This window comes from Protopterus annectens, chromosome 2.part1, assembly GCF_019279795.1.
Source record: "Protopterus annectens isolate FY-2018-M chromosome 2.part1, PAN1.0, whole genome shotgun sequence".
In the NCBI taxonomy this organism is placed as follows: domain Eukaryota; kingdom Metazoa; phylum Chordata; order Ceratodontiformes; family Protopteridae; genus Protopterus; species Protopterus annectens.
The window spans coordinates 1,237,205,628-1,237,233,253 of record NC_056729.1 but is presented as its reverse complement, the minus strand read 5'-3'; the positions used below and the strand labels follow the sequence as shown (position 1 = coordinate 1,237,233,253).

The 27,626-nt window shown below is 41.6% G+C and overlaps 1 protein-coding gene across 1 annotated transcript in view; it reads right to left on the bottom strand.

The window, feature by feature from the left end:
* The window catches only part of HSPBAP1 (HSPB1 associated protein 1), a 690,132-nt gene that overhangs the window by 136,523 nt on the left and 525,983 nt on the right, over window positions 1-27,626 (bottom strand). The window contains exon 3 of the mRNA XM_044062769.1: window positions 13,790-13,977. Within this exon, the coding sequence (XP_043918704.1) occupies window positions 13,790-13,977 (188 nt within the window). The remainder of the gene's footprint in view (window positions 1-13,789; window positions 13,978-27,626) is intronic.

Sequence of the window (27,626 nt, the reverse complement as noted above, 5' to 3'; positions counted from 1 at the left end):
GCAGGGCACTGCGCGCAGGTTACAACTTGTACCCATTCCACCATTACTATTTGCTACCCTACCCCCTCCCTATTCTGCTACAACCAGGCTGCTTTTTCCCCCTCCCATTCCAATGGAAATGGGTCAGCTCTGACTGGCGCCATTTTTAAATCTCTGCAACCTCCACCGGCCGCATCTCCTTTTCCCGTGGCATTGTCTGCTTGCCAGTAATCCTTTTCCCATGGCATTGTCTGCTTGCCAGTAAACAGTCTTATCTAATCATTTTTGTTATTCTCATCTTACATTAACTGTTGCAAATGTTATTTAATGGTGCTAATAACTCTAATTTACTGAAGCCTCGCATTTTTATTTAATACGCAACTGAATTTTGTGTCTGCAATGCATTATATGAATGTATACCACCTTTTACTAAACTGCCTTTAATGAATTACTATAACCTTAGTGAAAACACTGTAGTTTCCTATCTTAGGCTTGCAAAGTTGTTCTCGCATATGATGCCCGAAAATAACTGCTACTGTTGGTAATAACCAATTGATTTGCTATTTTCCTGAAGCTGTGTTACCTGTATTTTAGGTATAGTTACTAAGCTACTGTTTATATGGATGGGCAAGGGCTTCAGTTTGTGATTCTGCTGCTGAGAAAGCATTCTCAGTCCGTGGTCAGTTATATTTCTGATGTTTGGAAGCATGTATCTGTATTCCTGTTACCTTTCTTTAATAGTTACTGCCCTGTTTGCTTTGTAAACTGTCTCTTATTCCTCCTTTCGCCACTATATACCTACCTTAAACAGCATTCTTCTATAGTACTGCTCATCTTACTCTCCCTTTCTTACCTATCACTGTGCACTCTCAACTCCTTTTTACCTACTGCTCTGCAATCCAGTCTTTACTTCATTCTCCTTGATATCAGCCTTTCCTAGTCCACCTACCCACCCCCACCCCGTTTTTTTTCTCTCTATACTCTGAACTCCCTTTTGCTTCTGGTGCCTTTAATAATGCTTGTTTTTTTTTTCTTTAACTGTTATTTTACTCTTCTTTTCAGCTTGCTCTACATCTGAAACCTATTGCCTTTCTCTTTAACCACCTCAATTCTGCCTTCTGTTGAACTGAGCCCTCATGGGAACACTTTGAAAAGGTGCAGAACTGGATGCTCACTCCTACTGTGTACTACAGTAGGTGTGTATGCCTACTGTACTACCAATAAATATTTCAATAGTTTTGTAACTTAATGGTGTGCACACTCGACGGAACTGTCCTAGAAATCCTTCCATCCCACTCCTGCCTCTCTTTTTGCCCCCTTTCTGCCACTAGGTGGTAGTGTTTACCAGCAAGTACCCACTTCTCTAGCTCAAGTAGCTCCCGGAGCTGATTTTATTCGGAGCGTGCACTACTGTGCTTAACTAAGTTGTTTTCAACAATTATCTAAATGGTCCCCTCAGCCTCAAAGTGTACACTATAAGACCATCATTCATAAAAAGAGCAACAAAGGTGAGCCTGATTGTCTGCTGCTCTCACCCCTATACTGTCCCCTTCGGCCATATTAGAATCTCTCTGACTTACCTGCTCAAAGACATACCTAACTGATTGTGTTTTTCTTCTTTCTTTCAACTGCTTCCTCCAGCTGGGCTAGCCCGCTCCGTTTGCCCTCACTTCACTCGGGCTCTCTCTCCCTCCCCCTACTCCCATTCCCACCCAACCGCTCTTTCCTTTGATTTATAGCTAACCCTAACACACCACTCACCCCCCACTCCACCTATCCACATGCACTGTCTGAATTCCTGTGGCCCTCCCCTCAACCCCACCCTCTCCACCTAACACTACAGGACTTCACCTCTATCCTCTCTCTCTGTTTCATCCCACTCCCCTCTGCTTCTCTACCCCACCATACTACCCAATATGCAGTTCCACTTCTGGATACTAACAAATACTCTTTTAAATCCCAAAGGCTTCCAATATCTTCTCCCTATATCCCATTTCCAGCAACTATATTAAATTTCTACTCTAAAAAAAAAAAAACATGCTCTAACTCTGCAGATAATATCCCTCCTTATTACCTTCAAGTTGCAGCTGACTCTCTTGCTATCCCTGTATCAATACCGATTAACCATTCTATCACTGAATCCAAGGTTCCCTCTACCCGGAAACAATTTTACACTCTACCTCTACACAAAGGAGGAAACTCCTCTGAAATCTCTAACTTCAGACCTATTGCTATACTATCCCCTCTTTCTAAAGTGCTTGTAAAATGCATCCATTACCAAGTACTCCAACACCTCCTACAGGAAACTCTGCTTACACCCACACAAGGCCTTCGCCCTAAGCACAGCACCACTACTGCCCTATTATCTTTCATTAATACTATCTCTTCAGCCAGATATACGAAACTTGTTTCCTATCTATTCCTAGACCTATCAAAAGCTTTTGACACTGTGTCTCACCCCCTTCTCCTTAATAAGCTAAATGACTTCAACTTCTCTACCTCTGCTGTGGCCTGGTTTTCTAGCTATCTTTCTGACCGATTTCAGTCTGTGAGATGACAGTCCCCCCCCCCCCCCCCAAGTCAAAATGGGTGTCCTCCAGGGATCCATTCTTGGCCCATTGCTTTTCAATATCTTTACTAATCACCTTTATACGTCCTGTCCTCTATCATCCCTTGTTCAATACACAGATGACTCTACAGTTATCACTACTGCTGATAGCCCCACTGACCACCTCAACGCCACTTAGACTTCCTTCAACTCAAGAGAAACTTAGCTCACTAACAACCACCTTATCCTAAACCCTAAGAAAACTAAGCATTTACTTTTTCTTCCCAAAAATGTTATCCATCTTAAATCAACTTTCTCTATATTATCGCCAAATAACACTCTTATTGATGCTGAAACTAGTACAAAACTCCTAGGTGTCATCATTGATGACCATCTCAAGTGTGACTTGCACGTAAATAAATGTAAAAGGAAGACTCACCAAAAACTCTGCCTCCTTTACAGAAACTATAAGTTCCTTACAAATGAAGCTAAGGTAACCCTCTCTCAAACCTAGCTCCTACCTAACTTATTATATGCCTCACAAATTCTAACTAATCTCTACTCTTCCCTCTTATTTAAACTTGAATCAACCTACAACAAGGTGGCTAGATTTGCAGTCCATCAAACATACAAATCTCATTGTCTCTCTCTCAAACACCTAAAATGGCTAGAAATCCCCATCTTTTCAGTCAACTCCAGATTATTCATACCATCTTATATCAGCCATCTTACTGTCCTAATCTATCTTCTCTCATCTCCCTATACACTCTTAATAGGCCTCTCCACAGCGCAGACCAGGATCTACTGCAAATTTACAAACTTAATTCAAAAACTGGCTGCAACCTCTATAGTTTCAATCCTGCCATTTGCAATTAGGTATATTACACAACCAAGCCAGTTCAAAACAGCAACCAAAGAATATTTGAAAAGCCACTGGACCTGTCCTTGTACTCACCCCTCCATGACATACAGTCCTTCACACTAACTGTAAGCTGCCAAGTCTGTATCCTAACTCCTCTTTATTCTTATTGCTGGTGATTCTCAATAACTGTACGCTGTCTATACTGTACCCTGACTCCTCTTTACTCAAATTGCTATTGAATTTGTATTAATAATTTATTGTTAAACCTGCATGATTTTTTTCATTACTACTGTATGCAATATAATTTGTGATTATTATTTGAGATGTTTCCAAGTTGTTTATTTGGCCAAGAATTTGTATATACTATTTGAGATGTTATAGAAAAAAAAGTTCTGTACTCACCATAACGTTCCATCAGAGTAGTTCTACTTTATTTGTCTTCAACCTGTGGAATACTGGATCCGAGCCAACAAATACACTAGCATCTGCTCCAAGCTCCTCCCCTTACCCATAATACACTTCCACAATGAAGCATCGCAATCTCTTGAGCTCTGAGTAGTGAGTGGGATTTCTACTTTTAAGCAGTTTTTTTTTTCTCTAAAATATTAGTTTAAGTGTTTAGTATAGGCTCCCTCTTCTCCTCCCCATGCAGTGTGTCATGTATTTGCACCTTTTTTGTAGTTAGAATTAGTTAGTGTGCTTTGCTCCCCCCCCTCAGTGTTGTGTGACTTGAGTATGTGGTGAGTGGCTTGAGTGGGAAAACTGGTAATTTTCTCTCTCCTTTTTTTTCCCTTCTCTAGTTTGAGTGCATTGGATAGAAGCATGGCAGCCTGTGCTCAAAAGGTGCACTGAGTGTGGCCATAAAGTGTCTCCAACAGATGGCCACACTGTGTAATGTGCTTGGGCATTGCCCATCTAAATAGACTGCTCTACATGCATGGGTTTTAGCTGTGGCCGCCTCTCCTTCCTCTCTTCCCTTGCTTCTCCTCCCTCCCAGGCTGGGACTCAACCTCCCGTTTCAAAGCCTGTGGAAGTGGAGTGGAAAAGAGGCAGAGAGAAGGCGAGAGACAAACTCCCACAGACCAGACAAACGTAAGAGGTCCCCGGACCTTCCTTCTCCTGACAAAAGTCAGCCTAGGATCCATGGCTACCCTCGGCTCCGATCTCCAAGATTTTCCCCGGAGCTGGAGGAGACATGTTCTCCATCTAGGGCCTCGTCGAGATCCCACAGATAAAAGCATAAAACCCACTCGCTACTCAGAGCTCAGGAGATCACGATGCTGCAGCAAGCCACAGAAAACGAGATCTGGGGGTTGGAAGGTAGTGGAGGTGTATTATGGGTAAGGTGAAGAGCTTGGAGCAGATGCTAGTAAAATTGCCGGCTCGGATCCGATACGGATCCAGTATCCCACAGGTTGAAGGCCAAATGAAGTAAATACTTCAGATTTATTGTTTACATGATTTAAAATGCATCTTCTATAGAGCTTTCCTCCTCGGGGCCTCCAGTGAAAAAGGGCCATTAACTCAGTCGGACTAACCCGGTGAACAAATGTAAAATAAAATAATAAATAAAATAAATCCTGTTTATCTCCCTAATAGACAACTAAACCACTCTCCACATATACCATGTCATCCATTCTCCAACTCTTCCAATATCTACCTCTAGCCCTCTACTCCACCCCTTCTCTGACATTTATTCACAACTGTATAATAACTCTACCTGTCTGCTTGCCTCTTTCAAACTCTTACAAACTCATTTTCCAAATTCCCCTCCATTCCAACTTCACAAACTAGCTAACAAACTAAAACATTTTATGTTACACTCCAGAACAGAAATCAAGCTCTGTGCTGACATCCATCCCAACCCAGGTCCCAGTGACACCCGTTCCACTCCAACCACCTCAGCTTATTCTCAATCCCACTCACACTCCCATCCCTACCCCCTCTCTCAAAAACCTCAAACTCTGACTTGCTATTCATCAATTGTAATCTTCGTAGCATAATGAACAAAGCCACTGAATTTCAATCTACCTTATCCACCTACTCCCCTGACATAGCAGTAACAGAAACCTGGCTAAAGCCCCAGATCAAAGACAACGAGATTACCCCAAATGGACATAACACTATTAGACTTGACAGACTAAACAAAAGAGGTGGTGGAGTAGCTGTACTAAAGACATCCTTAAAGTCGAACAACTACAGTGCTCCCCACCAAATCCTACCCAACTCTGATACTCTAACCATATGCCTTACAATAAACTTCAACAAAACAATAAATTATCATAGTTTGTTACTTTCCCCGAGGCAACAACCTACCCATTATTGAAGAGCTGCTTTCTTGGGCTTCCAACAATTTCAACCAGGAAACAAGCATTCTGGGTGATTTCAGCCTTGATTGGCAAACCTGCACATCCAAAAACCCATCTAATTTCCTCAATCTCTACAATTTCACCCAGACCATAAATTGTCCAACTCGCATTGACAAACATACCAATAAATAGTCTACATTAGACTGGATATTAACAAACAAACCCAACCTAAGTTACACATCAGGCTGCCTCCCAGACTCTCTCAGTGACCACTCACCTACCTTTCTATTCAGAAAATGGGTACACACACAATATCTCCTACAAATACATCCATTACAAAAAAAAACTTCTCCCCCATAACTTTTAACCAAATTCTCCGACACTGCAATTGGCCCCCACTTAAGTACCTTCAGCTAGACCTAGCAGTTCAATTTTTCAACTCAACCTTCCTTAACATACTCAATAATCTAGCTCCAACTAGGAAGTACGCTCAGAATCCAAGCCTCTGCCCTAGTTAACCACTGAAACTAAACTTTTACTCAAAGGGATAGAGCCCCTTCAGCTTACCCACAAACAGATCTACCCATGCTACTTATAAACAACTATGCAAACAAGCAAAAAAAAAAAATCAAAGTAGACAAGCAGTCGTACTTTCTAACATGCCAGCAACAACACCTTAACAACCTCCAAAAATTCTGGGAAAACATCAACTATCTTCCTATGCTCTGGTCACACCCCCTACCCCAACTCCAGTAACAACTCTGATCCCATCGCAACTCAAATCAACTCCCACTTCATAAACTCCATAACCTCACTACTAGGCAACAAACCAAATACACTCCTCACTCTTCCCACCCCCTACTCTTGATAATCCAAACAATTTCTCCTTCACTTCCATTCAAACAAGCTACATAAAATCACTCCTTGCTAAAGTAAAACTCTGCTGTCTGGTGGTAGATCAGCTTCCCAATGAATTTCTAAAAATCGCAGCCCCATCTATTGCCTACCCCATTGCTCAATTGCTAAACACTATGTCCCACTTCTCTGGAAAATATCCCACATCATCCCTCCCCACAAAGGTGGCCCTTCCAAAGATCTAACCAACTTCCGCCCTATAGCCATTCTAAGACAAAATCTTAGAAAAATGTATCCACAAACAACTCCTTAACCACTTCCTTAGTAACAATCTTTTATCCAATTCACAACATGGCTTCAGACCTAAACATAGTACTGCAACTGCTCTAATCACTTTTACCACCACCATTCAACATCTCCTAAATGAAGGCCAAGTTGTCTTCTCAATCTTTCTTGACATGTCAAAAGCCTTTGACACAGTTTCCCACCAGCTTCTACTCAACAAATTCTCAACTTTCGGCCTCTGCTAATCTTCTCTGTCTTGGCTCCTCAGCTGTCTTTCCAATCAGCAGAAAGCCACCAAATGGGAAAACACTCTTTCCCCCCACTCCTCATCTCCATGAGTGTGCCCCAAGGTTCTCTTCTTGGTCCTCTCCATCTTATTCACAAACTACCTCAACTCTGCTACCAATCTAGCCACCACTGTCCAATACACTGATGATGCAACCCTTATATGCTCTGCCCCCTCTCCCCTACAACTTCAATTAAAAATGCAATCATCTTTTCAAAACATAGACACATACCTGTGCGAACATCGGCTTATCCTAAACCCTAATAAAACTAAATTAATAATCTTCAAACATAAAAAATCCAAACCATGTCAATCCTCTCTTCAAACAGAAAAAACTGAACCCACAACCCATACTAAACTCCTAGGTATCACTATTGATGAGAACATAACTTTTGAAAAACATGTCTCTTTCACAATCAAAAAAGTGAACATCAAGCGTGGCACCTTATACAGGGTCAGCCCATATCTTACCCACAACTCCAGGCTTGCCACTGCCCGATATCACCTTCTTTCTTCCCTCCTCTACGAATTTCAAATTCTCACTAACCCTCAAAAGACTGACATAAATTATCTAAAATCTTGTTATAACAAAATTGCTAAGTTTGCCACTAATGCCTCACACAAGACTCGCCACTGTATTGTGCTTTCCCAGCTACACTGGCTATAACTCCCAAACCTTTTAGCTCTCAACCAACATACTATGACCCACAAGTTAATCTACCATCCCACAAACTGTCCTGCTCTCTCCAATCTTGTCCAGCCTAGTCACAATCCCAGGCCCCTTAGCTCCTCAAAAAAACTTATGCTGAAGGTCACCCACTCCCGCAACTATGATGGCGACTGTCTCTACTCCGACAAAATTACCAAACTCTGAAATACTCCCCCTCAAACCGTCACTAAAAACCCATACCTTCATGAGTTCATACTACTACTACATAACTACCTAGCTACTCATTGGCTCTGCTCCTGTCACACTCCAGGCTAACTACTCTTATCCTGTCTCTCCCGTTTCCACTCTACAAAAGTCTACATTCTCTTACCATAATTTCTCTCCCCTGATCCACCTCTTTAAAAGTGTTGGCACCACTGAGAATACTCTGTATCTAAAGGTGTATTTTGTTTGACTTTGCAATATTCAAAACTGTTTCAACCCACTATTTTCATGTGTAGCATTCTATGTGAGTAATATGTTATTTGTATTGTACCATCATTTTTCATGCTCTGTAAATACGTTTAACAATAATTTGCATGTTTTAATATTCATATGTAAATAGTCACATGTACATTTGCACTGTGTTTGGTATTGTAGTGTATGGTTTTTCTGGAGCTTTTCTCACCAAGCCTCCTGTGAAAATGGGGTCCTGTCCCAGTTGGACTTTTTCCAGTTAACAAATGTAATAAATAAATAAATAAAATTTGACTCAGCATTGGAGGGGACTTGGAGACCTTTTTTACTGGGCAAGGAGAAATTCTGTGGAAAGGAGGGAGAGATTCCCATTGTCAAGTGTACACTTCCTGAATTACCTTTAGAACCCATTTGTCTGAAACAATCTGGTGCCATAAGGGAAGATGAAGACAAAGGAAGAGGGACAGACTGCCAGGCTGAGAGGGGGATGGGAGTCTGAACAGGCAAATAATCATGCCAAGTGGAGTGTACTAAACTAGAATTTTTTTTTTCTTTTGGGGGCCTTTGCTTTTTAAAATCCCGTTTGAGGGCATCTTGCTGCTTGAATTGCTTATTGAAAAAACGGTGCTGAGGAGGAAGGGACTTTTTCATTTGCCTTAAAATAGCAAAGTTGAAAAATATAAGTAACTCCTTGAATCAACTTTCTCCTTCGTCACAGTTCTGAGCATCTGAGCTACAGATGGGACAAAAATTTCCTTGTTTAAGAGAGAATTTAAAATTTGAACTTTAACCTGTTTAAGAAGGTTTTGAGAATGAAACCAAACAAGTCTTCTCATGACTGAGTGAGACAGCTACTCTGGAAGTATCAGTCACATCATAAGCACACTATAAAATACGCTTAGTAGCATGAGCAGCAAGAATTAAATGGGCATTTAAAGTATTTTTTTTTTTTTTACCTCAGAAGAGTGAAGACTAACCATTATTATTTTTTTATGTACTCAAAAGATATGAGCTTAACCGTTAAACATTCTGTAAGTTAAAGTGGATGACAAAATTTCTTTCCAAGGCTTTCCCACCCCTTCAGAGGGAATGGGCTAGCAGCAGCAATCACTTTAGCAAAAGAGATTTTGGATGGCGAAATGTCTTCCAAATTTGCTTTAGGTTAGAAAACAAATAGGTCTGAGTCTAAGATACCTTACATAATCTATCAGATTTCCTGGCAGCAGGAGGATTGTCAGATAAACTAGAAACATTCTCTAACACAGGTGAAACAGGAGGAATAGCTGCTGACTTAGCCATATCCAAATGTAGCAAATCTTAATACATTTTTATTGCAACAGGAAGTTCATTCTGATCCCACTGAAAAAAAACTTTTCATCTTTGACAAAAATCTCAAAAAAAATCCTCAGGAGAGAAATCTGAAACCTTACTTTCCTCAATATCAGAATGAGGAGAAATTCCTGAAGTACACCCCCCACCCCTGTGATACCTGCTCTACTGACTGACAATCACAGTAAAAAAAATGGGAACTCCATTTCCTTGTCTGAAGTAGTAATTTGCAAATAAAAGACAGAAATTAGTTTTTTACCAAATTCCAGCAAATCTTCAGTGTCCATAGAAACAAACAGAAGAAGGCAATACTTTCTCACTATGTTTACTTTATCTGGAAAACTCCCAGGAAAAAGACAGACCTTTAGTAAGAATACTCACTCCAGGTTCTAGATCCATATCCCAGCTAAGTGAAGGAACATTCACCTGCCCATACTCTGAAATTAGTAAGAGTAGTTCACTTTTTCCCTACCAAAGGTATCCCTACAACTGCAGAAGATGTGGCTATTCCTCTGTCTATGCTGGCTGCAGGTGCTTAACCAGAGTGACAGAGGGGCAAAAATGAGTGGTCTGAGGAACCAACAGTGGCCAGAGCAGTGTCACCCACCAGCAGCTAAGGCAAAATAGCAGCCAGCCTGATACCCAAAGGCTCCTTTACAATTTTCTTTTTCTTGCAGACAGAGAAAGGTAAAATCTTGGAGACTGGTAGCTGCACCATAGGTAAGCATAGAATGAGACCTCAAAAGCAGACAGCAAATGCTGAATAAGTCAGTAAATGGTAAGAAGAGAACAAGTGATTCTGAGGTAAGAAAACCATTGACACTCACCACAAGCACACCATCCTGCCCCTAACACAAAAACTTAAAAAAAAAACTCGTAGGAAATTTTATTTAAAAAAATGTATACAAAAAGTTTACAGATGTATCAAAACTCCCTCAGAACTGCATAGCCAGTCCAAAGATCACCACAAGGCATTCTATAGCTATGTCAGGAATCTAAATGGCAATACTCAAATCTGCTCTGAGCTACAACAGAATGGCATTAAATATACTGATCCCAAGGACATTGCCAATGTGCTGGCAGATCAACTCAGTGCCAACTTCAACCCCCTCTAACCCCCAAAAGGGCCCATCTCAATACTGAAAGATTGCCAAAATTCTGGTAATCATGGCCACACAGGTAAAATCCGCACTTTCCAAAGCTAAGAATACAGCTTCCATGGGACCAGATGACATCACAGGCTGTGCATTACATGAACTACAGGATGAGCTGGCACCTCACCCAAGTGTCATGTTTAATCATAGCCTCACCTCAGTCTTCATACCCACTGAGTGGCGCACAGCTACAGTTATCCCACTCCACAAGGGGGGATCCACCTTGGATCCTCGGAACTACTGCCCCATCAGTCTGATGAGCTTGATCTGCAAGGCTATGGAATGTATTATCATGGAACCTATAAACAAAAACATTGGCAACATTCAAAACGCTGGACCCCACCCAGTTTGGGTTAGTGAAGGGCCGATCATGTCTTCTGAACCTGACTGATTTCTTTGAATCATACTCCAGAGCCGTGGACAAGGGTAAGGCGGTCCCATACAGCCCATCTGGACCTCGCAAAGGCCTTTGACACTATCCCCCACTCTGGAATCATAGATAAACTTACTAAGCTGGGCATTAATCTCTATGTCACGATGGGTCACAAACTGGCTTACTGACAGAACCCACACTGTAAAAGTAGCCAACTCCAAATCCAGCTCCAAACAAGTGACAAGCGGAGTGCCTCAGGGTTCGGTTCTGGGACCGTTCTTGTTTGGCATCTATTTCTCCGAGGTACAAGCCAACACTAAGGGTCTCTGGCTAACAAAGTTTGCAGATGACTGCAAACTGGGAGCCATTATTGAATCTCCAAAAGACGTGGATATTCTACAAATGGGCCTTACAGAACCAGATGCTTGCTGCTGGAGCCATGAGCTCAAGCTCAATGCCAAGAAATGTATAGTTATCCCCTTTGGGAAAAACCATGTACCCGTGAAGTACCACAGAGGTGGCAGCACACTAAACACCGACAGTATGATAAGAGACCTGGGAACACAGGTGGACAGTGGTCTCACCTTTGATAACCATGTCGCCACAACAATTAGGAAATCCTTCTATGTGGCACACATCATCACCAAGGGCTTTTCATCCAGAAAAAAAGAGGTCATTGTCCCACTGTACTCATCCCTCATTAGACCCATCGAGTACAATGCCCCATTTGGTATGTACCTCACTAGATATCTGCAGCAACTGGAAAGGCCGCAGAAGTACCTCACTAAAAGAATCACAGGTCTAAAGCAGATGCCCTATGCTGACCGACTAAAAAAGCTCCAGCTATACTTTGTCGCATATCGTCTACTCAGAGGTTATCTCTGCTTAACATACAAGGCCATGTCAAACCCAGAGTTGTTGGACAGGCTACACTTAGAGAAATCCCAATCCCTCAGAGCCACACACTCCAGGGACCTAAACCTTGTCATGACAATGAACAAGACATGCTGGACAGATAGGTTCCTGACCCAGAGACTGCCCTTACTCTGGAATAGACTGCCCATATATGTCAAGCAGACCACCTCATTGGTCCTCTTCAAAAGGAAGCTTGACGATTGGATGGGTGATAGGAAATTTACCCCGGGGATCACATCAATAGCTCTGCAAGACAGGGATCCAGGGAAGTAATATTCTGATATAAAAACCAGGGAACTATTATGGCTAGGCTTGTACAGGCCCTAGGGCCAATAGCCTAGCACCAACCTACGAATTTATATAGTTTCATAGTAAATATAACATTTCAATAAAGAAAATGGAAGTTTTCCCCAAAAAAGTAAAAATTGTGGAAGGTTCCCAAACACAGGACTTATCTGCTCAGCTTTGAAAGACTACTAGCCAATCAACAGTACCACACAGCCCACCAAAGATGTTCTTGCTGTTCTTTTATACTGAGCTCTCTGTGGGCACCCTTTAGCTTAAAAAAAACAACCTGGTCAATCAGTGGGGGTGGGACCCAAATAGCTTAGGCTACTGCAACAGTTATCTAATGTTGAACACCTGAGAGGGACAAGAACCCTGAGCTACTTCAACAGGAAGAGAGACAGGAGCACCTCTCCCCTGACCATATAATCTGCTTATCCTCTAAAAAGCAGACCACAGGTGTGGGCTTCAGCCATTGTTAAATAAAGCTCCTGCAAGTATGACAGGTCTGATTTGACAAAGGATCTATCATTTGAATGGCTCAACCACCACCAGCTTTTCTAAGTGTCTGTCCATGTGCTGATACTATGACCTAGGTTTGTGGCTGCGTGAAGGACAACCTCATTGGTCTCCATGCAAGGAGTTCTTGGTTGCCGCCATCTTTCTGGCTGCAAGATAAGGCCAAAGCCTGAATGTGACCAGATTAAATCACTGGCACTTCTGTCAGTCTTCAACAATGTGTGCCTCCCAGAACAAAGGAAATGCTAGTGCAGTTCTTGGCCTGCAATCTAGTGGCTAACCAGATACACAAAAGTATTCTTTAAACATTTAAAAGCAGTACTTTACTGAAAAAAGAAGGATGATGATCCAACCCATCAAAGCTCTCAACCTTCCATCTCTAGAATGTGGAACACTACCACTCATAGTGTGGAACAGATGGGCAAAATATGGAACACTAACTTGCAGCTTTACTAACAATTTCAGCTAGGAAGCTTACAGTATGATTAAACTAATGTATTTTTTTTTTGCTTAACTGACTTAGTATTATTTAACATGGATAACAGGTAAAAGAATTCATAACAATGAAGACAAGACAGACCCTTTCAAGGTGGAACAATGAGGAACACAGACCATTTAAAAGTCAAAATGAGGAATGTTCCTTATAATGAGGTACCTTTCAGAGGTATTAACCTGAGCAATAAGAAAAACACAGGAGGATACAAATGCTTACATCTCCAGTGTGTTAGGTGATAGCTTGCATTAGAATAGGCATGTTGATATCCTGTATGCAGAATCTTCCAGGTTTTCTAACCAAGTGCAGACTATGGAGAAGGTAAACCCAAGCAAGGACTCATTAATGAGGGCTTTCAGTGTTACATGTGTTATTTCCTAGTTATACCAATGAAGGCAAACTTATTAGATGAGAACAACGTACCGAGAAACAATTCTATAAAGCAAACATTTCTCTAGAAATGCATTTTACCTTAAAATGCTCCTTCTTGTCTTCAAACAGCATAGCAATGTACTTGTAGTCAGCATAGGCCCAAAATTCGGAATAAGGATAAGAGCTAAACGGTCCAAGAACAGCATCAGACAGGCCTTGACTCCAAGATAAAAACTGCATCATAGAGGCCTCCAAAAAACTGCAGTGATTCTCAAACAGTGGAAATGCTGAAAAGCAACATACATTTGTAAGACATTGCTTTAAGAAATTTATGCAAAATACAATACTTCAACAAAACCAGTACCTTGTCTATGGCTATTAGCTTTGGTATACCCTCATCAAGGAAACAACTTACAAAATACATGTGGCAAGTCTTTGGAAGCACACAAATGCTTCTACAAATTAAACTTCAATTATTCTCTCACAGTTCTTTCAAACACCACACCAGAGGCACAACATATTGCATTTATGGAAAATCCAATCCTCTCATGTTTGGCTTGAACAAGATGCAGAATAATCCTAGCTTTGGAGTATTTCATGCACCTCATATTGAGCTCCTCTGTTGAAATGCCTGATAGAAAAGTATACCATATTTTTTTTAATCAGTCTTGCCAAGTCCACAGATAAAAGTATTCTGCATTTCCTTCAGGCAGACATATCCAACTAATATCTAATTAACTGTTTGGAAATGTCTGCCTGATGACACTGGCTCCAGTTAACCCTTGAAGCAGTGTCTTACCCTCACCACACTCAAACACAAACAATTAATTATAGCAGCTTACAAATAACAAATATACGCATTATAATTAAGGAAAATGTAAAATATGAATAAACACAGTTAAAATGCAAGCACAATCTTATGTTTTGTTATTCTGCATCACTACACAGTTTATGTACATCACTGAATTAGTCCAGTAAAGGGTAAAATGTGGGGAGTTTTATAATCAAATAAAGCAAACTGAGCTTTGTTAGTGAATATCTGTTACTTGCCTATCCTCTAATTTACATTACTAAACTGTGTTATGTTATATAATGTTAAAAAAATTAGCAGTGTGTTTTACACAGCATAAATCAACTGCATATCGGCTTTCAAAGAGCAGTACCACAGTCTGACTAACACAAAAGATATCTGTCACAGCTTACTCTAGCCAATTATTAGTGTGTGTCAGAATGCTTGCCTGCATATACATGTTTATGCGCATGCATGCTCAATCGGTCGACCAACATGTGGTCTAATTGCAGTTTTCAATTCGGCGGAATGGTGAACCAAAATGTATTGACTACACTACAGCAAACAGGTATAGTGTAGTTCAAGTATTTAGGTTCAACATTGTGCAGGGAGATGGCGGTTCAGTGAGGAAGAGGGAATTAGCCCATTTCCTCACTGCAGTGCGATCTCGGAGTTAGCATATTTAATGTGCAGGGGGTGTGGTGGGCGCATCCCCCCACACGGGGAGTGCATAGCGTCATAGACCCCCCCCCAGAAAAATAGTAGAATTAACGTACCATTAATGTGCATAGCAGCAGGTAAGTAAAGTCACCTCCTGATATATATATATATATATATATATATTTGTGTGTGTATATATATATATATATATATATATATATATATATATATATATATATATATACATATACATATACATACATATATAAAATGTGTGAGTTTGTGTACTTGTGTCTCTGTGTGTGCATTTACAGGTATTTGGGGTTCCATTTTTTTTATTGAGGCTGCTTTTGTCCAAAGTAAAATTTGCAGCATTTTCTTGAACTGTGTTCAAACGTTACTTCGCTGGTAGCAAAAACATAGGTTTGAAAAGCTGTGCACGTGTGCGGTTAACAGTGTTGTGAACTGGTGTGTGTCACTCAGACTGCTAAGTTTTTAATTGAGGGATTTAGGCTTAGGGACAGGAACTAGAAGGGGATATTAGTTTTAGGGAACAGGAGGGGAACCTTAAGATTGGGCAGCAATCAGGGAAATTTAGCGTTTGGAAGCAGGAGGAGAATCTTAAAGTTAGGGAGCAATCTGGAAAGTTAGGCTTAGGGGGCAATTGGGGAATTTAGGTTTAGGGAACGACAGGGGACCCGAGTTTAAGGATTGCTCACAGCATTTAGGCTTATGGAATGGGAGGAGAGCTTTTAGGTTAGATAGAGACTGGAAACATTTAGGTTTAGAGAGTGGGTGGGGAGTTTTAGAGTTAAAATCAAGGTTCTTGGAGTGCATACAGTATAACAGTGGAGGTCAAATCTCATTTCAGGTTTAATACTAACTAATTTGTTTGGTATCACGTCTAAACAAGTTAGTTAGCATTAAATCTAATCTGAGACAGAGAATTCTCAGATAATATGAAACATTTTATTATATTCTACGGTTTTGTATAACACTTCTACCTGTTTGGAATTTGACTGTATACTAGTATTTCATTGGATAATTATTTATCGCGTGATTTTAAATCAACGTATTTAAGGCTTTGTATTTTTTTTAAGTCGTCAGCCTGATGAACTCATATGCTAATAAGGATGAAAGTGCTTACTTCAATTTTTAATAAAGTATTGTCTGAAACTGGGTCTGTGTTTTTTATTATATTTTCATATTATAAGCAACCATTCTCTATTTGTACGGCTTTTTTTGATTTTCAGATATGCCTGCAAATAGGAATGCACCTCACTGCAACTCTTAATCTTTACAATGGAGAAGATATTACAGCAGCAAGGGAGTTGTTTAACAATTTCCTGTCGTCATTACTAATCTACCCATCAAAGCCATGCTGTGGATCCAGCAGCACAGCAGAAAGGATATAGGCTCAAGTTACACCAGGACCATCAATATTTCAAGGAAAGAAGTAAGGCATGCAAGTTCTGTTTAGTGTTCCAAATAACCTGTTTACCATAGATGAGACTTCCAAGGAAGGCACCTCAAAAAGTATTAATGAACTTCTATAGTAGCTGGACAAGAAGAGTACCAAATAAGAATTTGATCATGGACAATTTACTTTTTGACTTTTGCATGAGTAACAGATGAGGACCCAAAACAGTTCCACACTATGAACTTTATTAACGGATTGCAAGAAAGTAATCGGTTGCATAATGACCTGACAGATTTATTTAACAGCACCTATAGAATACATGAACATTGATGATCCACAATGCAGCCTTAATCAAGGAACTGAAAGAGGAAGTCAGATATGTAACAAAAACAGGTCTTAAAAAACAAGCTTTGAATTAATTACTAATAAAATACAAAGACATGAGGAAGCAGTTAAAGAAAAATAAAAAAAGGATCCAAACAAACAAATCAGAATACAAGCATAACATTGTGTACAATCCAAAGAAAAGCCAGCCAGACAGACATTGGCAATCAGATACAATAGATGTCCTGTTATCCACCAAAAGAAATGACCCTCAGTTAGTTATTTTAGACAGAGAACTAAATGGAAGGCAAGGAACAAAACTAATGCATAAAATATTCTCAGAGTTTGAAAAAGAGAGTACTGCATTATTTCACATAACTCCTCACACAACCATCAAATGCTAACAAAGGAAATCTATAGAAGATTATCTATATCGGCACAAACAAGTTAAACTTTTGCAACTGAAGTGGTCCAAACTAGGACAAAAACACGGAAACAAATGCAATGGAAATCTATGAAAAAGAAGCAGGATGGAGGATATCATCTCTGAAGCAAGACAAAAGACCAAATTCAGAAAAGATAATGTGAGGTGTACATAAATATTTGATTTTAGAGACAGCCCTAATGCAGTGTTTTTGCATGAAGACATGCAGCTACAAGTGGGCCGTCTCCACAGCCATGCTAAATGTAAATGAGGCAGTCCAAGAAAGAGGCATATAGTAATTAGCCATGTGCTCTCCCTGTGGAACTGCCTGTAGTAAGCCATTTAATAGAACTTGGCTGCAAACAGTAATGAGCATGGCCAAAAGACCATGTTCACCCACTGCGGTTGTCAGGTAGTGTTAGGTGGTGTGTGCGTGTGTGTGAGGTGCTGCATGTTCGACTGTGTGTGTGTGTTTGTGTGTCTGCCTGAGAGGCAGAAGTAGGGGAGTTAGTGAGGGTGAAGATTAGATAGATATACTCTATTCCCAGATACACACCTATGATTGCAATCAGGTTGGGAGGGGACTGTGTGTGGATGGGATGGGGTGGATATCATACCTCCACAACCCCCCCAGACTAACAAGCAATGCCTGTAACATATGGTTGGGAGGGAACACAAGCCACCATGCATTACTTCAACTTCACTGGCTTGGGGAACATTGGCCACCAGGGATTACCTTCAACTATATGGTCAGGGGAAATGCTAGGCACTACTAATAATGTCTCATGCCTTAATGGAATTTACAGTTAACGAGGAAGGAGGAAAACTAGAAATCAGGGATAACTTATCTTGCAATAATGGCACTTAAAGGGGATTTGGAAAACAACAGACACCAGGGACATTCTACACAGAGTGCCTTAAACACACTTAATTAAAAAAAATCAACAAAATGTGGTACAGAGAACCACTAGACACCAGGGATACTATTAAGCAGTATGCCTTAGAGACATTAAAAGAGATTCCAACTTGGTAGCCTCCCAATGGGAATATTAGTCTTCTGCGTCACCACTAGACATCAGGAATACCATTTAAACAGTTGACAAAAGAAAAAAAAAGGCTACTACAAGGGGGGTTGGGGAAGTGGGGAAGGCTGGTAAAAGGATTTGGACCTTACACTCTTGCTACAGTAAACCTCGGCACTAGCCCACAGTGCTAACTGATAAGTTGGTTCAGCAGGATGTTTTTAAATATATATTGGGGACCCCCATTCACTATTCTATGACTGCAACAGTTTGTGACATATGGGGGGGGACAGGGAAAAGTAGGCATACTTCTCAACTTTGCAAGCATTAGACAGGATAAAATCAAAGAAAGATTTAAATTATACCTTCAACAAACCTAAAAAAGTTGCTAGTCTATCAACTTTTGCACAACTGTGGATTTAATGAAGGCTAATGTGAAACTCTGATATCTGTATTAATGACTACTATAATCATCCAAGATTTACAAGAGCAGGAAAAAGGAGACATCGGGGAGGTCCTGACAATACAGGGATAAGTATGGAAAATGAACTTGGGCAGCCTCGCACGTGTGTGTTTGTGTGAATATGTGCATTGTATGTGGGACAGTGAATGGGGGTGCCTGTGCTAACACTATACAGATACCGCCATCGTTAACCAACACAAGAAGTGCTGATCCACATACACGGTAGTTAATGATGATGCAGTGAAATGCAAATTAGCTGATAATAAGGTCTTTCGTCTTTGCAGCTAATGTGCCTACGAATCACAAAATACATTATGAAAATAGGGCCTTTTTTGTCACAGCTTTTAATATGAGCAGTAGTGTCCTTTATGAATCCCTGGGAAGGTAACAGGTATGATTGTTTTATATTTTAAATTTAATATGGCATGATTTTTTGGGTCTATATTATAAAACTGAAAAGACTTTACCCCGAACGCTCACATGAGCGAAAATGCCATTAATCGAACTTGCTAACTATATATTCTAACTCCGAGGTCACACTACAGTAAGGAAAGGGCAAATATCCCACTCCTCACTGTAACACGACACCACAATCACAGTCTGGATCCCAGGCATTTTCACTCATGTGAGCCTTCGTGCTAAAGTCTTTCCATGCATCTAATATAGACAGGATTCTTCTGACAATAAATTTGTTCTTCTTAGCAAGGGCCTGTATTTTATACCTAGCAGACAAGCAAGCACTGTTGAAACATTAACGGCTTTGACAATGCATATCAGACAATTAAATCGTAGATTTACCTTTAAAAACAAAAAAAAGCAGGTGGAAAGTCAAAAGGTGAACTAACCAAGAAAAGTTACTTTTGTCCTTTTGTAAACAGAATGCTTATGAAAGTGTCTTCAACCAAGATGCAAGAAACTTGTCTAAACACAGTAATTACAACACAAAAATATTTTTACAAACACACACCTACATTCGCGGAGGCTCTCTGTACTAATCTGCCCACACAACAGAGACCTCCAAAGCAGAAATGCAAGCAACCTCCACCCCCCAACACAACCCAAATGACACACAGTCCACATACTCAGTGTGCCATTCAACTACAGCCCATAAGGCATAACGTACCCAACACTCTAGTCATAGGTGACTCTTTAGTCAGGCACACTGATGTTCCACTCACCAGGCTAAACAAGGAAAAAGTTACTGTCAGCTGCCTGTCAGGTGCCAGGATCCGCCACATAATGCACACACTCAGGTCACTCCACAACAAGTACAAATATGACTGTCACTGTCCATATTGGTGTGAATGACTTGAGACGTACCTCCCTGGACTACATGAAAAGAGACATGAAGGAGCTCTCTGATCTTGTAGCCCAGGCCGGTATGACCATAGCCCTGAGTAGCATCCTGCCATCACCCAGAATGACACCACAGTACAAGGACAAAATGATTGACTTTAACAATTGGCTAAGCTTCAGGTGTCATTCTAAGGGAATCTAGTATTTGTCTGCCTGGGATGACATGATCGACAGACCACGCTGCTTTGCCAGAGATGGCCTGCACTTGTCGCCCTTGGGATTCCGGATACTGGCAAAGGCTCTTGCCACCCCTATAGTGGCTATTTTAGGCAAGGTTAAAATGACAAATTCACCACCGTAATGGGTACAAGCAAGCAAAATCTGAGGGTAATGCTACTCAATGCTAGAAGTCTAAACCTCAAAATGCACTCACTCGAGGCACTCCTTACAATGGAGAACACGGACATCTGTGCAGTGACAGAGACCTGGTTCAAAGCTCCAGAGAGCACCCCTGCATTACCAGGCTATAATTCATACCAAACCCGGACCAAAACACTAAAGGTGGAGGCGTGTCCATATTCAGTAAGGATATCCACACCTCCAAGCTAGTTGCTCAGCATAATGCATCCGAGATTATCCAAGTTCAACTAACTCTGGGCAAAACCGCAATCCAGATTGTAGCTTGCTACAGACCCCCCACCATGCCCCAGGATTCCCACTCCTCTTTTCTTGATACACTGGAAAATATTAAGGTACAACCCAACACTCTAATAATGGGTGATTTCAAGTACCCTACCATTAACTGGGAAAACTACTCATGTACCAACTCTTTTGCTCAACGTTTTCTGGAAATCATCAATTCCAACGCTTTGGATCAACTTATCCACACCCCCACCAGAGGCAGCAATATCCTAGACCTGGTCATCACCAACATGGGTGACCGGTGTTCCACACCAGAGGTCAGCTCCTCGGTCAGATCCGACCACAAGCTAATCACTCTAGACATCCACATCCCGCTCCCACCCCCCATTAGGAAAACAACTGTAAAAAATTTCTCCAAAGCCAACTTCACGCTTCTTAAGACAGAAATGGCAAACTTCATGACACCCATGCAGATGGACAATAGAGGTACGACTGCTGAATCCTACACAAATGCACTCTATAAGCACTTACACGAGTGCATGGATCATGCTATCCCTAACAGAACCAAGATGCTATCCTCCAAAAAAGGGAAGCCAATTTGGTGGTCTTCTGCCATAAACAAACTCTACAACAGAAGAAAGAAACTGTTGCAAAAAAGAGTAAAATCCCACGATTGGAGGAACTCCCTGGTCAGCATCAGTAAGAAGCTGAGATCCCTCATAAAATCCTCCAAAGCTAGTTATGAAAACAAAATTGCCACTGATTCTAAAGACAACCACAAAGCATTCTATAGCTATGTCAAAAATCTCAATGGCAACACTCAGATCTGCTCTGAGTTACAGCACAATGACACTAAATATACAGAACCAACTGATATTGCCAACATCCTGGCAGATAGTTCAGTGCTAACTTTACCCCCCTCTCACCCCCTAAAGGGCCCAATGTTATACCGGAAGAATGCAAAGTTCCTGTAATCACGGCTGCACAGGTAAAAACTTCACTCTCCAAAGCCAAGAACACAGCATCCATGGGACCTGACAACATCCCAGGCTGCCTTCTACATGAACTACAGAATGAACTGACAACCCCACCTAAGTACCATGTTCAATCATAGCCTCACCTCAGGCTTTGTGCCCATTGAATGGCGCACCGTGACAAGTTATCCCACTCCACAAAGGGGGGGGGGGCCACAACAGACCCCGGGAACTACCGCCCCATTAGCTTGACAAGCCTCATCGGCAAGGCCATGGAAAGTATCATCATGGAACTCAAACAAAGGCATTGGAGCTCTCCAAACCCTGGACCCCACACAGTTTGGGTTTGTAAAAGGCAGATCATGTCTCCTATACTTGATAGACTTCTTTGAAGTAGTCACCAAAGCCATAGATGAGGGTAAGGTGGTTCACACAGCCTATCTAGATCTCGCCAAGGCGTTCGACACCATCCCCCACTCTGGAATTATAGATAAACTCACTAAACTAGGTATAAATCCCTATGTCACAAGATGGGTTGCCAACTGGCTTACTGAAAGAACCCACACTGTGAAAGTAGCAGACTTCAAATCAGACATCAGACCAGTGACAAGTGGAGTACCACAGGGTTCAGTCCTGGGTCCTTCTCCTGTTTGGTATATACTTCTCTGAAGTACAGGCTAACACAGAAGGTCTTTGGCTAACTAAATTCACAGATGACTGCAAACTAGGAGCCATAATTGAAACTCCTAACGATGTGGACATCCTACAAAAGGGCCTCACTGAGACAGATGCCTGGTGTCAAAGACATGGTCTCAAGCTCAATGCCAAAAAGTGCATTGTCATCCCCTTTGGTAAAAACTCTGTACCCATGAACTACCACATAGGCGGTAGTCTACTTAACACCAAAAGTGTGATGAGACCTTGGGACACAGGTGGACAGTAGTCTCTCCTTTGATAATCACATCGCCAAAGTGGTCAGGAAATCCTTCTACGTGGCACACCTCATCACAAAAGGTTTCTCATCCAGAAAAAGAGGTCATTGTTCCCTCTACTCATCACTCATTAGACCCATTATAGAGTACAACGCCCCTTTTGGTATGTACCTCACAAGACATCTACAACAACTGGAAAGGCCTCAAAAATACCTCACAAAGAGGATTACTGGCCTCAAACAGATGTCTTACGCAGACCGTCTCAAAAAACTACAGCTTTACTCCGTTGCATATCGCCTACTCAGAGGCGATCTCTGCCTAACATACAAAGCTATGTCAAACCCAGAGCTGTTGGACATGCTCCACTTAAAGAAATCCCAATCCCTCCGAGCTACACGCTCTAGGAACCTAAACCTTGTCACCACAATAAACAGAACATGCTGGAGGGATAGATTCCTGTCCCAGAGACCTCCCATACTCTGGAACAGACTACCTATCTATGTCAAACAGAGCTCCTCATTAGCACTCAAGAAAAATCTTGATGATTGGATGGGTAATAGGAAATGTGGTTCTGCTTGACAGGGGCACAGGAAAATAATTTTCTTGGGTGGCGAAAGCCAGGGTACATTTTTGGCTAGGCTTGTATAGGCCCTAGGGCCAATAGCCTAGTACCTATCTATGAACCTATGAATTGAAGTGACTTAGAGCAACTACAACCAAGTCGTGAATACAGATACCTGAGGCTGATAAGTGTGGGGCAATAGTCATCATGACAAATGATCATAGGACGTTACTAGGCTATTGGCCATGAGGCGCTTACAAGCCTAGCCAAGAATTTAGCCCATGTTCCGATAAGTCAGCACCTGATGCCCCTGTCCAGCAGGAACACAGCTGGAATCCCGGGGGTGTATTTTCTGTTCCCCATCCAGTTATCCAGGTTGTCCATAAAAAGGGTTAATGAGGTACTCTGCTTGACGTGGAGAGGGAATCTATTCCAGAGAAGGGGGAGTCTCTGGGACACAAATCTGCTCCACCAACAAGTCCTACTGATGTCACAGACCAGGCTGAGGTTGCACGTGCGGGTAACTCGAGTGGAGCTTGACTTGCGGATATACAGCAGTTCCATCAAGGTGGGGTCTGAGATTGCTTTGTATGCCAGACAGAGATCACCTCTGAGGAGTCTGTATGAGACAGAGTAGAGGGACAGGGCTTTTAGCCTATCTGTGTAGGGTAGATGTTTGAGGCCCTGAATTCTCCTGGTGAGGAACCCCTGTGGTCTCGCCAGCTGCTGCATGTGCTTGTGCTTTGTGAGGTACATGCCGAAAGGGGCACTGTACTCAATAATGAGTCTTATAAGGGAAGAATACAGGGATGATCTCCTCTTCCCTGGATGAAATACCCTTACTAATGAGGTAGGCTATGTAGAAAGTTTTCAGTACAACAGAGGCAATATGGTGGTAAAAAGTCAGTTTATCAACCTGGGTGCCTATGTCCCTCACGATTGATTGCATGCTTAGGACTTTATTAATGTGATAATTTGTGGGGACGTCACCCTCCCCAAAGGGGATGATGCACTTTTTGGTATTCAGCTTGAGGCCATGGTTCTGGCACCAGTCATTTGTTAGGCGAGACCCTCTCGAAGGATGTCCACATCACTAGTGGAACTGATGATAGTGCCCAGCTTGCAGTCATCTGCAAACTTTGTCAGCCACAGCCCAATGGTTTTGGCCTGCACCTCAGAAAAGTATACCCAAACAGAGGCCCAAAGACCAATCCCTGGGGTACACTGACCATTACAGGTCTACCTCTTGAGGTGGTTTCCCCTATTTTGACTAGGTGGGGTTCAGCAAGCCAGTTTGCTACCCATCTGGTAACATACAGATTTGATGCATAATTGAGAGAGTTTATCTATTATACCGGAGTGAAAAACAGTATCAAAGGCTTTGGCCAGGTAAAGGTAGCCGGTGTGCACCATCTTCCCCTCATCCATGGATTTGGTGGCTGCCTCAAAGAAGTTGACCAGATTCAACAGGCATGACCTCCACTTGACGAAACCAAACTGTGTGGGATCAAGTGTTTGGAGGTTGCCAATATCCTTGTCAATGAGGTCCATGATAATCCGTTCCACGGCCTGGCAGATCAGGCTAGTTAGGCTGATGGGTCTATAATTTCCTGGATCGGCAGACACCCCACCTTTGTGCAAAGGGATGACAGGGGCTGTCCTCCACTCAGCTGGGATGAAGCCAGTACTCAGGCTTTGGTTGAACAGGGTGCCTAAAGGTGCTGCAAATTCATGCCTGAATTCATGTAGGATGCAGCCTGGGATGTTATCAGGTCCCATGAAGGTTGTATTTTTTACCCTCGAGAGGGCAGTGATGACTTGCTCACTAGAGATACAGGGAGGGGGGGCAGGTCCTGGGGGTGTCCTGATTTACTGATGGAGGAACAGAGGAGTGAAGTTTTCACCAAACCTGTCTGCCAGCAGGTTGGCTATATCTACTGCATTTGTGTATGTGGTGTCCTTTGTGACGCCCCTGCACTGGCCCAGTAATCAAGGAGCCTCAATCCTCACCACTACCATCAGTGAGGGACGTGCACATTGGGAGGATAAGTTTACACACAGCAAAATACAATTTCTCGTAAGAGCACACAGAGATCAGTCAGTCTGGGACTGGTTTATCCCTCTCTCTCCAGATCCCCACTAAGACCTCCCCACTGGCACAGCTATAGGGTTAAGATCTCAGCTGAGTGGTCAAGCCAAAACCTCCAACACCCTCTCTGTCCAACCAGTGCTTCGTGTCCCTGTTCAAGTAGCTGACACACACACTTTGAGATCTGATTTATATACAAACACACAGACACTCCTGGGGAAGGCTGGCACAGATTCACTAACTATGCCTCCTTCTGCCCAGACTATACGGTAGTACCACCTGCCAGCACCACCCTTATCGGCTACTAAAGGTCCTTACCAAAGGGTGCCCAATCTTACTGTGTAATGTTACTATTATCCAAATGCTAAGTGTGACTAAGACTTGAAGGCTATTGAAGTGGACTATACAGTATCATCAAATACATGTGCAAGTACTCTCAGAGCTTAAGTATCTCTAACAAAACAGCCACAATTAAAAGATTTAAATATATTTAATAATAAATAATAAAAGCACAAGACAATACTCCATAACTCAACACAGTGACAACAGAGTTCAGAATCACAGGAAATACTTTAAAACAACATTGCAGGACAGTCTCACATAAATACAGAAAACATCTAGACTAGTCTCACTATATTCCTATCTATCTCTAACAGAAATCACTGTACCTAAATAACTTACTTACACAGCAAGGCAAGAAGTGCTGGTGAGAGGATGTTTACAGGTCCAGAACAGGATACAAAATGTACAAACTTTATTTCAGAGATAGTTCTTAAATTAATCACAAACATTTCTGCTGTGTCATCTCAGATTACATCATTCTTGTCAATTCCACTTTTAGTTTCCAGGCCAACAGGAACTTAAAATACAGCACCTCAGTGTCAAGAATACTTATCTCTTAGAAACTTGCCTGGAACTGGAAATTATAAAACTTTTAAACACCTTTTACATTTGAAACCTGCAATTACCTCTCTTTCCAGACAATAGAAAAACCCTCCTAGCTGCAGACATTCTGTCTTCTAGCTGTGGTAAATACCACTGTAAAATGTTTTACTTATTTTCTCAGAGTTTGCAAGTTAACGCTGTATGTCCCAACTTCTACTATGAAAACATACATTTACATAGCATATAGTTTATCCACATTTCTGCTCTCTTCCAGCAGGGTTCACTGTGGTTACATTTTTGAAGCTCAGTACATAACATACAGTTTACTTACATTTGTAATGGATCATATTAATATTTACAATGACATAGAATTATTAACAAAATTCTAGCTAGCTGGGCTGGCAGCCTTCACATCCTTAGCCACCAGTTCTGAGGAGATCTGAATGCTTCCTTTGAGACTGCAGACATATGTGATGAAGGCCTTATGATTGTCTTTAGTAGATGTGGCCAGTATGGACTCGAAGTTTGCTCTGGAGGATTTCAGTAGTGCTCTTATTTGTTTGTTCAGGTTGAGGAGAGATTGTTTCCAATTGGGCACCTGCTCCTCCTTGGTCCTATACAGCAATTTTTTCTTTTTATTATAAATTTATTAATTGTAGATGTCCAACAGGCAGTTTTTTCTTCCTTGAGGAGGACGATTTTGTCCTGTCTGGTATTCCTGATTCCATGCAGCTATATAAATGCTTATATAGTACTTTGGCGTATGTTTGGACATAAGTGCCAGTTCCTGTGGAGGGGGAGGGGGCTGTGAAGCTGTTTATACCTTCCCTCAGGAGGCTGTAATCAGCTTTGGAGAAGTTTGACCCTAGCTTGGGGGGGGGGGAGATGGTGACTTCAAAGGTGGTGACTATAAGTAGGCTGTTACAGACGCTTATATGAAAGCAGAGAAAACAGATTGATACTACACTAACAGATTTATATGGCTGTGGTATGGTGACATCTCTGATTTAACTTTTTGATAGTAGCAATAGTTTTTAGAATACTAAAAATACAAATGGATATTACAGTGCCCACTTCACACCTACAGTAAGTGTTGATGCTATAAGACAACTGCCATGTTTTTGGCAAAGGAACCGAATGGGGTAGTACAGAGAATTAGCAAGTACATAAAGGATGAATTCCATTTTTTGTTCAAAATCAAGGGCCTTTCAATGAAGACAGAGCCATAACTTGTCAGAGAACCTAGTGAAGGCATAATCTTGAGAAGCTAGGTCTCTTGGTATAGCATTTTAAATAAAGGTTAAGTTTTATAAGGGCATTTGATGACCAATGTGTATTTCCCTGGTTTTGCATGTTGGTATTGGTCATTTGAAAGAGGAATTGTGTGAGGTAAGAATCTCTACTTGTCACCTTGGATGTAAAATCAGTATAGTTAGTTATATCTCATGATGCA